The sequence below is a fragment of the Habropoda laboriosa genome, unplaced genomic scaffold (genome assembly GCF_001263275.1).
Source record: "Habropoda laboriosa isolate 0110345459 unplaced genomic scaffold, ASM126327v1 scaffold9, whole genome shotgun sequence".
Classification (NCBI taxonomy): domain Eukaryota; kingdom Metazoa; phylum Arthropoda; class Insecta; order Hymenoptera; family Apidae; genus Habropoda; species Habropoda laboriosa.
The window spans coordinates 3,010,824-3,023,267 of record NW_017100191.1 but is presented as its reverse complement, the minus strand read 5'-3'; the positions used below and the strand labels follow the sequence as shown (position 1 = coordinate 3,023,267).

General features: G+C 37.4%; 2 protein-coding genes across 2 annotated transcripts in view; both read right to left on the bottom strand.

Annotated features, from left to right (window-relative positions):
- The window catches only part of LOC108580276, a 2,619-nt gene extending 1,112 nt beyond the window's left edge, over positions 1-1,507 (bottom strand). The window contains exons 1-2 of the mRNA XM_017943987.1: positions 1,092-1,507; positions 109-812 (exon numbers count right to left, since the gene is read on the bottom strand). Of these exons, the coding sequence (XP_017799476.1) occupies positions 109-812; positions 1,092-1,507 (1,120 nt within the window). The remainder of the gene's footprint in view (positions 1-108; positions 813-1,091) is intronic.
- A 1,124-nt stretch (positions 1,508-2,631) lies between these two features.
- LOC108580380 (basic helix-loop-helix transcription factor amos) lies at positions 2,632-4,336 on the bottom strand. Its single transcript, XM_017944116.1, has 5 exons — positions 4,233-4,336; positions 3,825-3,982; positions 3,504-3,615; positions 3,064-3,275; positions 2,632-2,788 (listed from the first exon to the last, which is right to left on the bottom strand). Exons 1-5 carry the CDS (start codon positions 4,334-4,336, stop codon positions 2,682-2,684), a joined length of 693 nt encoding a protein of 230 aa, XP_017799605.1. The 3' UTR covers positions 2,632-2,681.
- Between the last annotated feature and the right edge of the window lie 8,108 nt (positions 4,337-12,444).

Genomic DNA, 12,444 nt, shown 5'->3' with positions numbered 1-12,444 from the left:
TGAAGTTCTTAATATTCTGAGGTAACATGGCCACTGTATAATTGTTCAGAAACTTGTTCTCTTCCATTGGTTTCTGTAAATTCTCCTTAAAATTAACAGATGATTCACTTTTGGAATTCTGTTCCATGATACTTATTATTGAAGGTTGTTTGTCTGTTTCTTTGGAAATATTATTATTCAGTATGCTGATCTTGCCTTCCACGTTGGTTTTGTATGTAGGAGTCATTAGTTGGGAGCAGTAGCCAAGTACATAATGGAAACTTTCATGCATGCAACTTTCAAATGACTTATTCTTCTCAGATGACTCTACAGAAGTTGTTTCAACATTTTTAGAATTAGAAGAGCCTTTGTTGGGCTTGGTTTTCTTGATTCGTTTTTTTTCTGTGGATGAAGGTAGGAAATCACAGTGTGGGTCCACAGATACCACTTCTATGTCCGGTCGATCGACTATTTCTTGGTAAGAGAAGCCATCCAAACTTGCAAAATAACGACCCAAATATTCTGCAGCCAGACCCAGAGGATGGAACACTGGTCTCTCGTGCATTCCATGAACAGGCCATTCCTTCCACTCTGTTTCATCCTTTATCGTAGGTGCTTGATAAGTCGCTCCCACGTTGTACATTTTTCTGGTAACGGATCTCGTGTTCATGTACGGCATTGTGGACGATTTTCCGCGTTTACTGAGTTCGGAATAAGGGAGCATTTCCTTTTGTTTTGTGGAGAGTAAACGTTGTCTTGGTCGGGGGAAATCTTTGTCAGAATCCTTCTTCGTTACGCGTATGGGGTTTCGTCTGATTTCCGTCGGACCACGACTGCAATAAATTTTTTGGAAATATAAAAAATTTTTTAAATTTAAAAATTTGAATATTCAATAGTTTGAATATTTGAGAATTTCAAAATTGGAATATTAAAAAACTGCAATATTCAAAAATTATACCATTTAAAAATTTGAATGTTTAAAAGTTTTAATTTCAATATTTTGAAAATTACAAATTTCCTATATTGCACAATTTATACTCTGCCTTCTCAATAAATCCTTTAAAATATATAAAGAATCGAAATTTTTATTTCCATATTTTTCAAATACCTACTTCTTTCTCGTAACTCTATGAATTTTTCTGACTTTAATAGCCCCGCCACCAGAAGTTGATCCACCACTGCTCGTCTCCGTCGAATCCCTTACATAATCACTGTCGCCTTTGTATTTTCTCTCCTGTTTAATTATGATAGTCCCAGGAGGAATCTTCTGCAAAATATCCATTTCTTCGTAATCATCTGCCACTTTATCCTGCTCGGTCGATAACGCCTCAAGATCAAGCTGCCTCCGTAGGGCCATTTTGGATCGTTCGTCACTCAACTCGAACACTTGCCACCTCTCTTGTTTCTCATCCAATTTTTCATCTGGCTGCTGCATCGTGGATTGATCGTTTTCTTTTCCTATTACAGCAATCACACTCACGTCGTCATCCTCTTTATTGTCGGGCAACCTTCTTTGTTTCAATACCATCCTTTTCAACATTTCTATTTATTCGATTATTCTAACACTTTATACACTTAACATGTTAATTTTTTCTGCCCTTGTTAAACTATATTGATGATTCAGTGATCTCGCCACTGAAGATTCACGAATAAATTAAACACTTCTTTTTAAATATAAATATTTGAAGATATTAATTATCGTTATATCGTGGAGAAGTTTAAAGGAATTTTAGTGTGGAAAGTTAAATGTTATGGTTTCTTGGAAAACACTTGCCAATAAAACGAAACTGTCCATGTCACATTACGAATGATAGATAGAAACATAACCGATAAACTCGCCGGCGGCACCTGTTCTGTCTTTTGTTTTCCCTAACCGAATAAAAGGAACAATAGTGTCATCTGGTAACCACGATTTGTGGTCGATGATAACGTAAGTTGACACGTTACCTGATAATTACATACGATCGGTAATTTCATTCGATAATTTACATAAAATTATTACAATTAACTTTTGAACGATACATTGATAATTTTAACTATTTTAATAATTATCGTATAGAATACAATTATATCTATTATTATAATCCCATGAAAATTATAGAAAGTTACAATAATGAGAAATAAAAAGTTGTTTTAGATCGACCGTTGGTACAATTTTTACCGTCATTTTGACATTGCAATTTTTTACTCCTAACCACATATCGCTAATTAATTGTATAATATTAATTTTCATTGAAATGTATAAATATTGCAAAAATTCTTAAAATTTTAATCTGTAATATTTTCAAAATTAGAAAATAACTAATTTTCAATCTTAGTTGAAATTTTTTTTATTACTATCAGAATCTCATAAATCATAATCAAATATTAGGTTACAGGTAAAGTAAAGAGGTATTCCAATGAAACACAAGATCGTCGTAGCTCCTCACGAGCGTTGATTTTATTCCAAACAAAATACTAAAACTAGAATAGCTATTCCCACTTTACATGTACACGCGTGTCCGTATAATATATATCATCGTTATATTTGTACGTAGAAATACGAAATATAATATCATCGCTCGTATTGCACGTCCAGACTAGAACTGAAATAATATACACATTTATGTATAACGTCCTTTGGCACTCTCTATTCGACTGGGTTTTATTTACAAAGAAAAGGAGAATTCGTCTGCGGTTATCCTTTACGTTTTTTTCATTTTTTAATTCATATTGTCCGTCGTCAGGGCGAGTGTGGTTAGAACCGATCGTCGATTAGGATTCACGCCTAGATTCTCCCAATTTATCCATGACAAACGTGCAGTCAGATCTATAAATAAAATACTTCATTATTTTCAACAGGTAATTTTCTACGTTTTTGGAATATTTAATACGATGGATAAAAAATATAAAATAAAATTTTTGAGGTTATATTGACAATGTGGTATACTGAATAGAATATAATAAAGCTGGCGATGGAGCGCGAAAGTAAATAGATGAAATCACGAAGGTATAATAGTCTACTTTTAATTTTATAATTGTAACACTTATTTTTTTTTCTTATCAAAGTGAAGTTTGTTTGTACTTTTCGCTAAACATTCTCACCACTGGTGTTCCATTCCGCACGTTCACCGTTTATTTCCCCCCTAAGGCACCTCTCGACGTAAGTGAGTGGATCGAGCCTGGCGGCCAACACTTCTCGAAGTAGAGCAATGTACGCTATAGCCAGGCGCAAAGTGTCAATCTTCGATAGCCTCTTTTCATACGGAAACGTTGGTACGTGAACTCGTAGCTCGTCGAAAGCCGAGTTGATGCTGCTAAAAATCGCAATCACACTGACAACCTGCTTGACCGTTCACTGAATCCTTTTGCATAATTGGTTCATTGTCGTAAATATAATAAATAAAATAGAAATTTCTGTTTTTTAATTCAACAAAGAGGTTAGACGAAGAGGTTAGATGAAAGTGAATGATTCTAATGGTTCAGTACTTGTCATTATTGGTTTCTTCAGGGTGAAGATGGCTTCATTGGGAATAATTTCTCACCTCAGCATGCGTTTTCTTTCGCGAATGTTGGCGGCGTGCCGCTGGATTCTGTAGGGACTGCCATTTGGATAGTAGCCCTCTTCTACACCATTTATCTCTGTATCATTATGATCTAAAATATGAAGAAATGCAACAAATTTAATTTGTTCAATAAGTTTATATCTAAAACCTAACCTATATCAAAGAAACGAACAAATCTGTGTTCTAACTTGAAATTCAGATTTTCATCAACTCTGAACTATTTTTATGACAAATATTTTACATTATATTTTAGATATTTAAATTTTAAAGTAGTATTTGTAAAATTTTTACTGTGATTACCAGGTGTAGAAACAGGCATGTGGTAATGGAGAGGAGAATGAGTGTGTGAGGAGGTGTGAGCGACGTGTTGGGTGGATCTGCCCGCGTAAACGCAGGAAGGCAGGTCTGCAAGGTCTTCCTCACTAATGTCGCTGCTTGGGCCCACATAATACTGGCCACTGGAATCAAAATCACCTCTATGTCACCAAAAATCTCAGATCCTCAATTTTCGTTTTTACTAATATTCCTACTAATTACAATAAATGATAATTTCCCTATAATCCTCAATATTAATTTACAGATCTAGAAATTAAGTTTTAAAGGGGTACCATGGGCAAACACCAACAATGGACCATTCTTTACAAACAATTTAGAATCTAATCACAGTAGAGCCTCAGCACAGCCCCAGTTCTTCATTAGAAGCCTCACCTGGTGCAGGCTACGGTGGAATCAGCAGGCCTAGAAGTGGTACCAACCCTATGTCGCATCCTCTGACCCCTATCCTCATACTCATAGGTAGAATGGCTAGCCATGGCTCCCTCTTCTCTTCACCAGCTCATTAATCACTTCACTTGCAACCGTTTAGTCAGTCTATTAAGTATTTAATCCCTCAGAGACTCCTTAAAAGTCCCTCCCCGAAAAATCACTTGTGAGGAACGACTCTACCTCCCTGTAACTCTAGTGTAATTTAATTAATCCTATCAGAGGCAACTTTCCAGCCTCTTCAGAGTCACTTCACGAGGGTGCACGAGGCAGCAAGGAGTTAAACTATCGTCACCGTCCCTGGGGAGGCTGCTTTATATACCAGAGATTTCCGAAGCTCCAAGGGGATGATCGATGCAACCCCTGGGCGGGTATCTCGACCAATCACAAACGTTCCAGGATGAAACCGACCCTCAGACTCTTCCGGCGCCACTACTATTGCCCCAAGAGCGCTGCGGTTTATTGTTACTGCCTGGCTGAAATTTTATTTCTATCGTTTTCCACCCTCCCGCTACCTGCAACGGTGGAACTGCTCGATAGGTGGGGGTGGACGCCTCTAATTTGGCGACAGGTCGACCAACAGGAGACCGGCAGGAACTCTTCTTAAATTTAAAAATTTCCACGGAATTATTTTAGGATACAGAACGGTTTTTACGGCTACTGTGGATTTTTTGCTGGATTAGTCGGGTGTTGAGAGGTTAAAACGACTTTAGACGATACTAGTTTACATGGAGATTATTATTCCGTGTTTCTTAGGTCGTGAATAGTTTGTTTGTTGGTTTTCGGGAACTTTCTTGGCTGATTCTGGGGAAATGCAAAAATATTGTTGAGGAGTTAAGTTAATAATACTCAGAAAGAGGCTGAAGTTGTTGTTTAGATATTGAGGTATTGGAAATTTTATTGTAGGGAATAAGAGATTTATTGTTGAAAGTTTTGACTATTCTTTCAATACTAACTGAATGTTCACAGTCTTTCACAAATGATTCACCAAACCTAAATATTCAAATATTATATCCTACAGCGTTAAAAATTAATTTAGTATTCATACTCATGTTTCCAGTGTTTTAAAATACCAAACAAAAAAATGTCATTGAGAATTAACAGCAACATTTTTAAAAACAATATTCTACCTATTGTCTGAATACTGAACCACTTCAAACCTAATTCACACTGTCTCTCAAATTAAGCAACAAACTAAAATACTTAAAAATGATACATATACAAAAAATGAAACCAGTATTTCGCAAACTACCTTAAGAAGCAATCCAAATATTATCTATATCTCATCCAAACCACTTATCTCATAGAACTGTACCACCAATTATCCTGTCCGGCGTATTAATATCAAATTCATGTTATCTAGCTTAAATCGTGCATAGTCGAAGGAAGCTGACAGCCTGAGAAAGAGTACAGAGAGATCCACCACGGTGCATAGGATCCCCTTTATCAGCGATCGGGCTTCATAGACCGAGAAAGAGAGCCAGACAGTGTGTTGAATGGGCCAATATTCAAATGAGACGTGTTTAACGGACACACAATGAGAAACGCGGCGGCGTTGGTGGCAATGCAATTATGCAAGGTGTTAATACGATCACAATGCTGGTTCGCTAGGGTTGTACCTGGCAAACTGGCAAAGTTTTGTCGCCACTCTGGCAGGAAAACGAATGTCTAGTCATCGAAGTTGCTCCTGGGGCGAAGTAATATTGTCACACCGCCGATAGGTCCGCCCGCGCATAATTGGGATTAGCCGTGGAACGTATGAGAACACGCTCAGGATGAAAGAATCAGGGCCCTTTTCACGTTCAATTTGCATATTTCGATGTTATCCTGTGGTTGTGATTGAATTCTACAGTGGGCTCCTTGGTGAATTTATTTTCGACGTTTTCATGGCTATCTAAAAGGGTAAATTGAGGTTAGTTTGTCTGATATGTAACACGATGTATAGGAAGAGTACAATTCATTTTCACTTTTGTTCAAATGAAATTGTTTTTCCCATCTGACAGATAATAGTAACGGTATGAGTATTTCTAGGTGGCATAAAAAGTATGAAAAAATAAACAAGTAAAAAAAATACATTGTTAATTTACAAAGGAGATTCCAGTTGGACGAGAATTTCTTATTTAAAAAATTGTTGTATATCTGAAAAATACAAGAAAAGTAAATAGCAATATTTGTTGCAACAGTGAAACCACAGTGGATAACAGAATTAATTTATTAATCGAACAGACAATTCTTCGAGAGTGAATATTGATAAAATCTTGGAATAGAGTAGGATGCGGACCAGATGCGACTCGAGTATTGGTTTTACGAGTATCAATTCGCAAATGTCCCGAAGCGTGCCGTTTCGAGTATCGCTGTGACAAATTTCAAGTGAGCATTGTGTCTCCACAAACGATTATTTATCTCAATTTGTCACGTACCCACAGGAGTGGGGGGGACCTGGGCTGAGATCATGTTCCATGATCTATCATTTTTTCCCGCCTTATTCGGTCCATCCGTGAAACCAATGCAAATCGATCTGTCCAAACAAATAGTTTAAAACATATATTATCGTTATTCGAATTTTTTTAAGTTAAAAGAAAATGTTATCATACGCGTTACAATAATTTTCTATTACTCAATTGTACTACCTTAGTCAACTCTTCTACTGCTAAACTTATAAAAACATCCGGTCCATCTGCAAGTGAGCCAATTACGTCGAAGGGAAGAGTATCTTGTTTCTTTCTGCGTAGAAGAAATGCCGGGAGATCGTTGATATCCGAGCAAACATTTAATTCGCGATTACATTATTTCGAAGGAGGCGAGGGGTACCACACTGTCAGTACCAGTCCGGCCAGAATACACACACAACCACCATGGAACAACGGGGTACCATACCAACCCCTCGATAATAGAGATTTCACGCCGCGGGTCCCACTTCGGTTCTCACAGTAGGGGTTTCATGGTTAGTAGGTTATGTATTGTCCAGTCAGCGTATAGGTTAACCTAACATCGAAACCGGTCAATTGATTCTCTTGTATAGGTGCAGAGTGGAACGCGTGCCTCTAAGTATCTGTTTATAGTCCCTGGGGATCAATTTGTTTGCTAAATTATTTATTGGTCAAATACGTTTACGAGGAAGCGGTTCTGTCTCTCTGTGAAAGCGGCGCCTTCTGAGCCGCGAATCTGTTTGAACTGCGGTTTGGGAAATGTAAACTCGAGCTTTTTCCGCGAATCGTCTCCTTGTTCTGTGATACTTTTTTTTGCTCGTGTTGCATCTGTCAGTTGCGACTGCATGTGCACGTGAAATGAACTGGAAAGTGTCAGTGCTTCGAGCTGATATTAATCGTATTCGTGAATGGACCAAAAGTGATTTAAAATTAGAGGTTTACGGTTTGTATGTGAATTATTAGTGTAGTTTGTTTTATTAGCAGTAATACTACAAATGTGGAATTTTTCATTTGAAAAAGAACTGCGAGACTGTTTCAGATATTGTTACATTTCTGAAGGTTTTTAAAGGAAGAGATACATTTTGGGGTACCAAGGCATCTTGGTTTGCGAACTCTTGTTAAGAAGTTGGAACCCGTGACTGATCTGAAAACCTGTCCAGGATTATAAGAAGGTACTTGATGGAGGGATCTTGTCCGACGGATGCTGAATCAGTCTCAATTATTCTGGGGATCGAGTTTATTGCATGAAAATACTACTATTCATATTATCGTGAATTTTAACGGCGTTGTTTTAACATATAGAAAAACGTAGAAAATTATAATTAAATTTCTACACTCGAACTAAAGTATATTTCACGTGGTTTTTACTTTCACATTAATGAACTATTCATATCCTCGTCCAATATTTCATTTCTTTCTCATATAATTCCTTACGTTAACTTTTAATTACCTTATTGCTTGAAAACATTCGTCAACTTCAATACACAATATTTTTGAGTATATCCCGTAGAAAAATGATTTCAAGCACAGAGTAGATATAGTCGGGGCCACGATATAGCGAGGTCGTAAATTTGAAAATTACTCAAAGTAAACATGTTTTAGCCGCCAGGACCCGAAAATTGACAGAGATACGAGCAGATAAGTACTTGAAACCATTGTCAGGACCGCACGAAGAATTCTTGTATCCAGCGAAAGTCAACTGATTCTAATATATTTACTGAAAACTGCATGCAGCTAGGACAAATTAAGGTTTCTCCCTCTGGGGGAAGCCGCTTTTGGAAGTACGGTTACAGGTAAAGGTCTTATTGATGTCTTTAGCATCTTAGTTTATCTACTCGTGTTATATACCGATAGAAAATGCAAACAGATTGTGTAGCTTTAATATTAACATATTTTCCATTTGTAAATGAAATACCATTTTCTACTTGAAGTACCAAATCATATGCTACCATTCGTTTATTGTTGGAACCCTCAAACAGACTGCAACACACGGCCTTGAGTGCCGCAACATCAATCGGTGCCGATTCTTGAGAGTTTAATTTACAACCTCGCTATATCGTGGCCCCAACTATACGTTACAATTTTGTCCATAGGAAACTTTGAAAAAATTTATACGAAGTAGTTGAACATTGTTTTGTATGAAGAGTATAATGTTCAATGAACAATTTCTCAACATGAGCAACAAGATGTGTGAAACTGCAGAAAATTGTTCCCTCTTGAAAGACCACTTGGCAGTTTTTTCCTCTGAAGATTATCGTTAGAATCCCTTTAAGCGATTGATAGGTCGTGGACCAGCCTGAAATGAAATATGCGGAGCAATGCAATTGACGTTCACCGCCGCAAACTGTGTGCAACGACGCGACACTGAATTGCGGCCAATCGACGGTCTGACGTTGAAAAGAGGCCATGTTGGAATGAGAAAGAGCGAGAAAGGAGGAGTCCTGGACAAAGAGAAGGGACACGGGAGAAAAATGACTGGGGAAGATAAAAGAATAGGTTCTGAAGGATGTGGGAAAAAGAAGGAAAGCCTTTACCTAAAACGTAATATTCAAATACAAACGCAAATGAAAACTTAGGGTGACTATAATTTCAAACCAATTGTCCATATCTCGATTATTCGTTGAAAACCATTATCGTATAGTTATGCGCTAATTGTAATTTGCAAAGTGGTAGTTTCTACAGTTTAGAAGCACCACTGTACCTTGACTACAGTTTAAAAGTGTATTTGAACAAACGTTTTCACACTTTCCGCGATAAATTTCCAAACAACAAATTTTCAAAATCTGAAATAAAAATTTTAAAATATACTAATGTCGTTTAATGCAAAAGTGGTGTAAGTCAATTTTTAACGCCACACCTCGAGAGCTCGACCTTCGTTCTGTTTTGTGCAGAAGTCGTGTAAGGATATCTTCGTTAGTTTTTCAACGGATGGCAAGATAAGTAAGAACCACACACTCGAATGGTGTATTGAATAAAATGATTACACATATACCTTGATTTTTGGAGCAAAATGGCATTATTAGCTCAAGGTATAACTATACAGGATGATTCTAGCAAATGGGACAAGCTGTAGCTCTGTTCCAAGAGAAGATAGAAAAAAATCGTAGAGAAAAACACTGCACTGTTTAACGAGATCTATCTTTCTATCGTACGATTTTTTCCGAAAGTGTAACTGCACTTTTTTTTTCACATAAATTGACTCTTCCAGTAATTCTGCAAATAAAAAGCACAAGATAAGGTCACTAAACACTCGATACTTTACGAGATGTTACCCGACCCGACCCGTTCCGAGCATCGCGTTCCCAACATTTTCGAGTTCTCGCACACTTCTAATTGTCGCATTTGTTAACTGGAATAGTTTTGAACGAGAGTATGAAAAAACGTTGAGAATGTAATGGTGAAACGTTTGAGTATTTGCTGTCAATTTTTGAAAAAAGTGTAATATCTCGTAAAGTATCGAGTGTTTAATGATCTTACCTTATGCTTCTTATTTGCAGAATTACTGGAAGAGTCAATTAGTGTAAAAAAAATTTTGTGGTTTCATGAAAGAGAAAGTGCAGTTGTACTTTACAAGTGCACCGATACACTTTCGGAAAAAATCGTACGATAGAAAGACAGAGCTCGATTAACCCTTTAACCTATAACAACGTGTTAGACTCGTGGCAGAAATTATGGTCAAGATGTGAGAAAAGTAGCTATATTAGTAAGAAAAATTGATTGTAATCCTAAATTTCGTTTTAATTTGCAAGACTGAAGTAGTAAAACAGTAAATGGCTGACGCTTAGATGCTTAGTTAGAAAAGAAATCATAGGTTAAGGGGTTAAACAGTGCAATGGTTTTCTTTCTATCGATTATACGATTTTTTTTCTATCTTCTTTTGGAACAGAGCTACAGCTTGTCCCAGTTGCTAGAATCACCCTGTATAGTGGCTTACATAAAAGAGATGTAACATTCTTTCATATTATTGAATTTCACGCAACTGTTGCTTTATTCCTCGTTATCCAAAATTCGACTTTTTTCACTTACACCACTTTCGTATTAAACGGCTCGTATAATAGAGAAAAAGTTATTCAATTTCCAACTGGTTAAATAACATATACGGACCACCTTGTACTATGTTGGAACAATAATTTGATCTTTTTTCATAATGTCAAATGAAACTATTCACATTTGTCTATGACAATTTATATGTGTAATATTACAAGCGTACCAACTAAACTCGAATTAACCTGTACCTGTACCTACGCTAATTATCTCCGTAAATTAGTATACCGAGGAGGTAAAAGAGGAAGCAGAGGACCTACGGAGAAGAATTTCATGCCCCCTCCCCCCCTGCGCCCTGCTTTCTGGCACTTACTGGTACCCTGAAGTCGTCCCAACGGCGCGGTGGCCACGTTCCGGAGCGTGTCAACCTTTGGTCACGTGCCCGGTCTCTCCTTCGACCCAAAAGGGGGAGAATTGTCGAGATTCAACGTGCTAGGACACGTGTACCAAATAGGCTTGGTGGCCTAAAGCCTGTTTGTCCCGACCGAGGACCACCGCCGCGACAGTCACGGGCACAATGAAGGGTACGAGTCTTCCGTTATCCTCTATTGGGAGGATCAAAGACACAACAAAAATTAAACGGTTAACGCGGCTATCTTTCATCTTTTCGACCATTTTTTTAAAGTCTCTTTATCAGCTCTATATACCTCAGTGACGTGGATATAGGTTATGTTCGAGTTAAATATTCTCATAGTCTCTTATGGTATCACTTTTTCTTAATTTTCTTCAAATTGACTGTGGTACTCGTTAGACTAACCTGTATTATATTTGACTGAAACGTTTTCAAACCACCTCCATTGCCTTAACCCCTTGACGTATGATTTCTTTTCACGACTATGCACCTAAGAATCAGCTATTTACTGTTTTAGTACTGTATCAAGTAAGAAAGGTTAACGTATTCTAGATTAATGAAATTTGGCAATCTTCAGTTTTGTAAGTTAATTCGAAAATTGGAATTGATATTCATTTTTATCAATGATACAACTGTTTTTGTCAGATCTTGAGAAAAATCTGTGGCACGAGTCTGATTCGTTATCATACAGCAAGGGGTTAATTCACGTTAAGTTCGTGACTGCGTTGAGAAACGCCTTTAAACTACTTCGATGAAAGTGGCTGCATCGAAGCCCTCCCCGTCGCTGCTTTTTTCACCTGTGAAAATTTCACGTTTCGCGCGAACCTGTCGAGCAGAAACGTCGATTTCTCGGTGCTAGTTATTGGTGTTCACCTTCGGCGATGGAGAGCCGTTGATTGGCGCGAGAGGTATCCGTTTCGTCGCGACAGAGTGTTGCGAAAAAAGGAAGAGGAGCGGATGTCAGGGAAGATAGAAGTGAAAGGCGGCGTCACGAAGGAACGAACATCGGAAACATAGACGGACGTTCGATTTAATTAAACTTGACTGCGTGCAGGGAAAAAAAGGAATCAGGCATAAACTCCATTCGCTGACCGATGAACTGGAAAAGGAAGGATAACCTAAAACGTGAGGGTGGATATGTTGGATTTTCCTCTGTTGTCAATCATCTTGCTAATTGTTACGTAAACTGTTTATAATTGCACCTAAATTGGTCTAATAAATGACCTATCAGTAATGGATAGTAGGTGTAGTAAATAATTTAGACGTATTAGATATATCTGATACCTATACTCGATAAATATAAATAAATATAGGTTATGCGTATAATATAAAT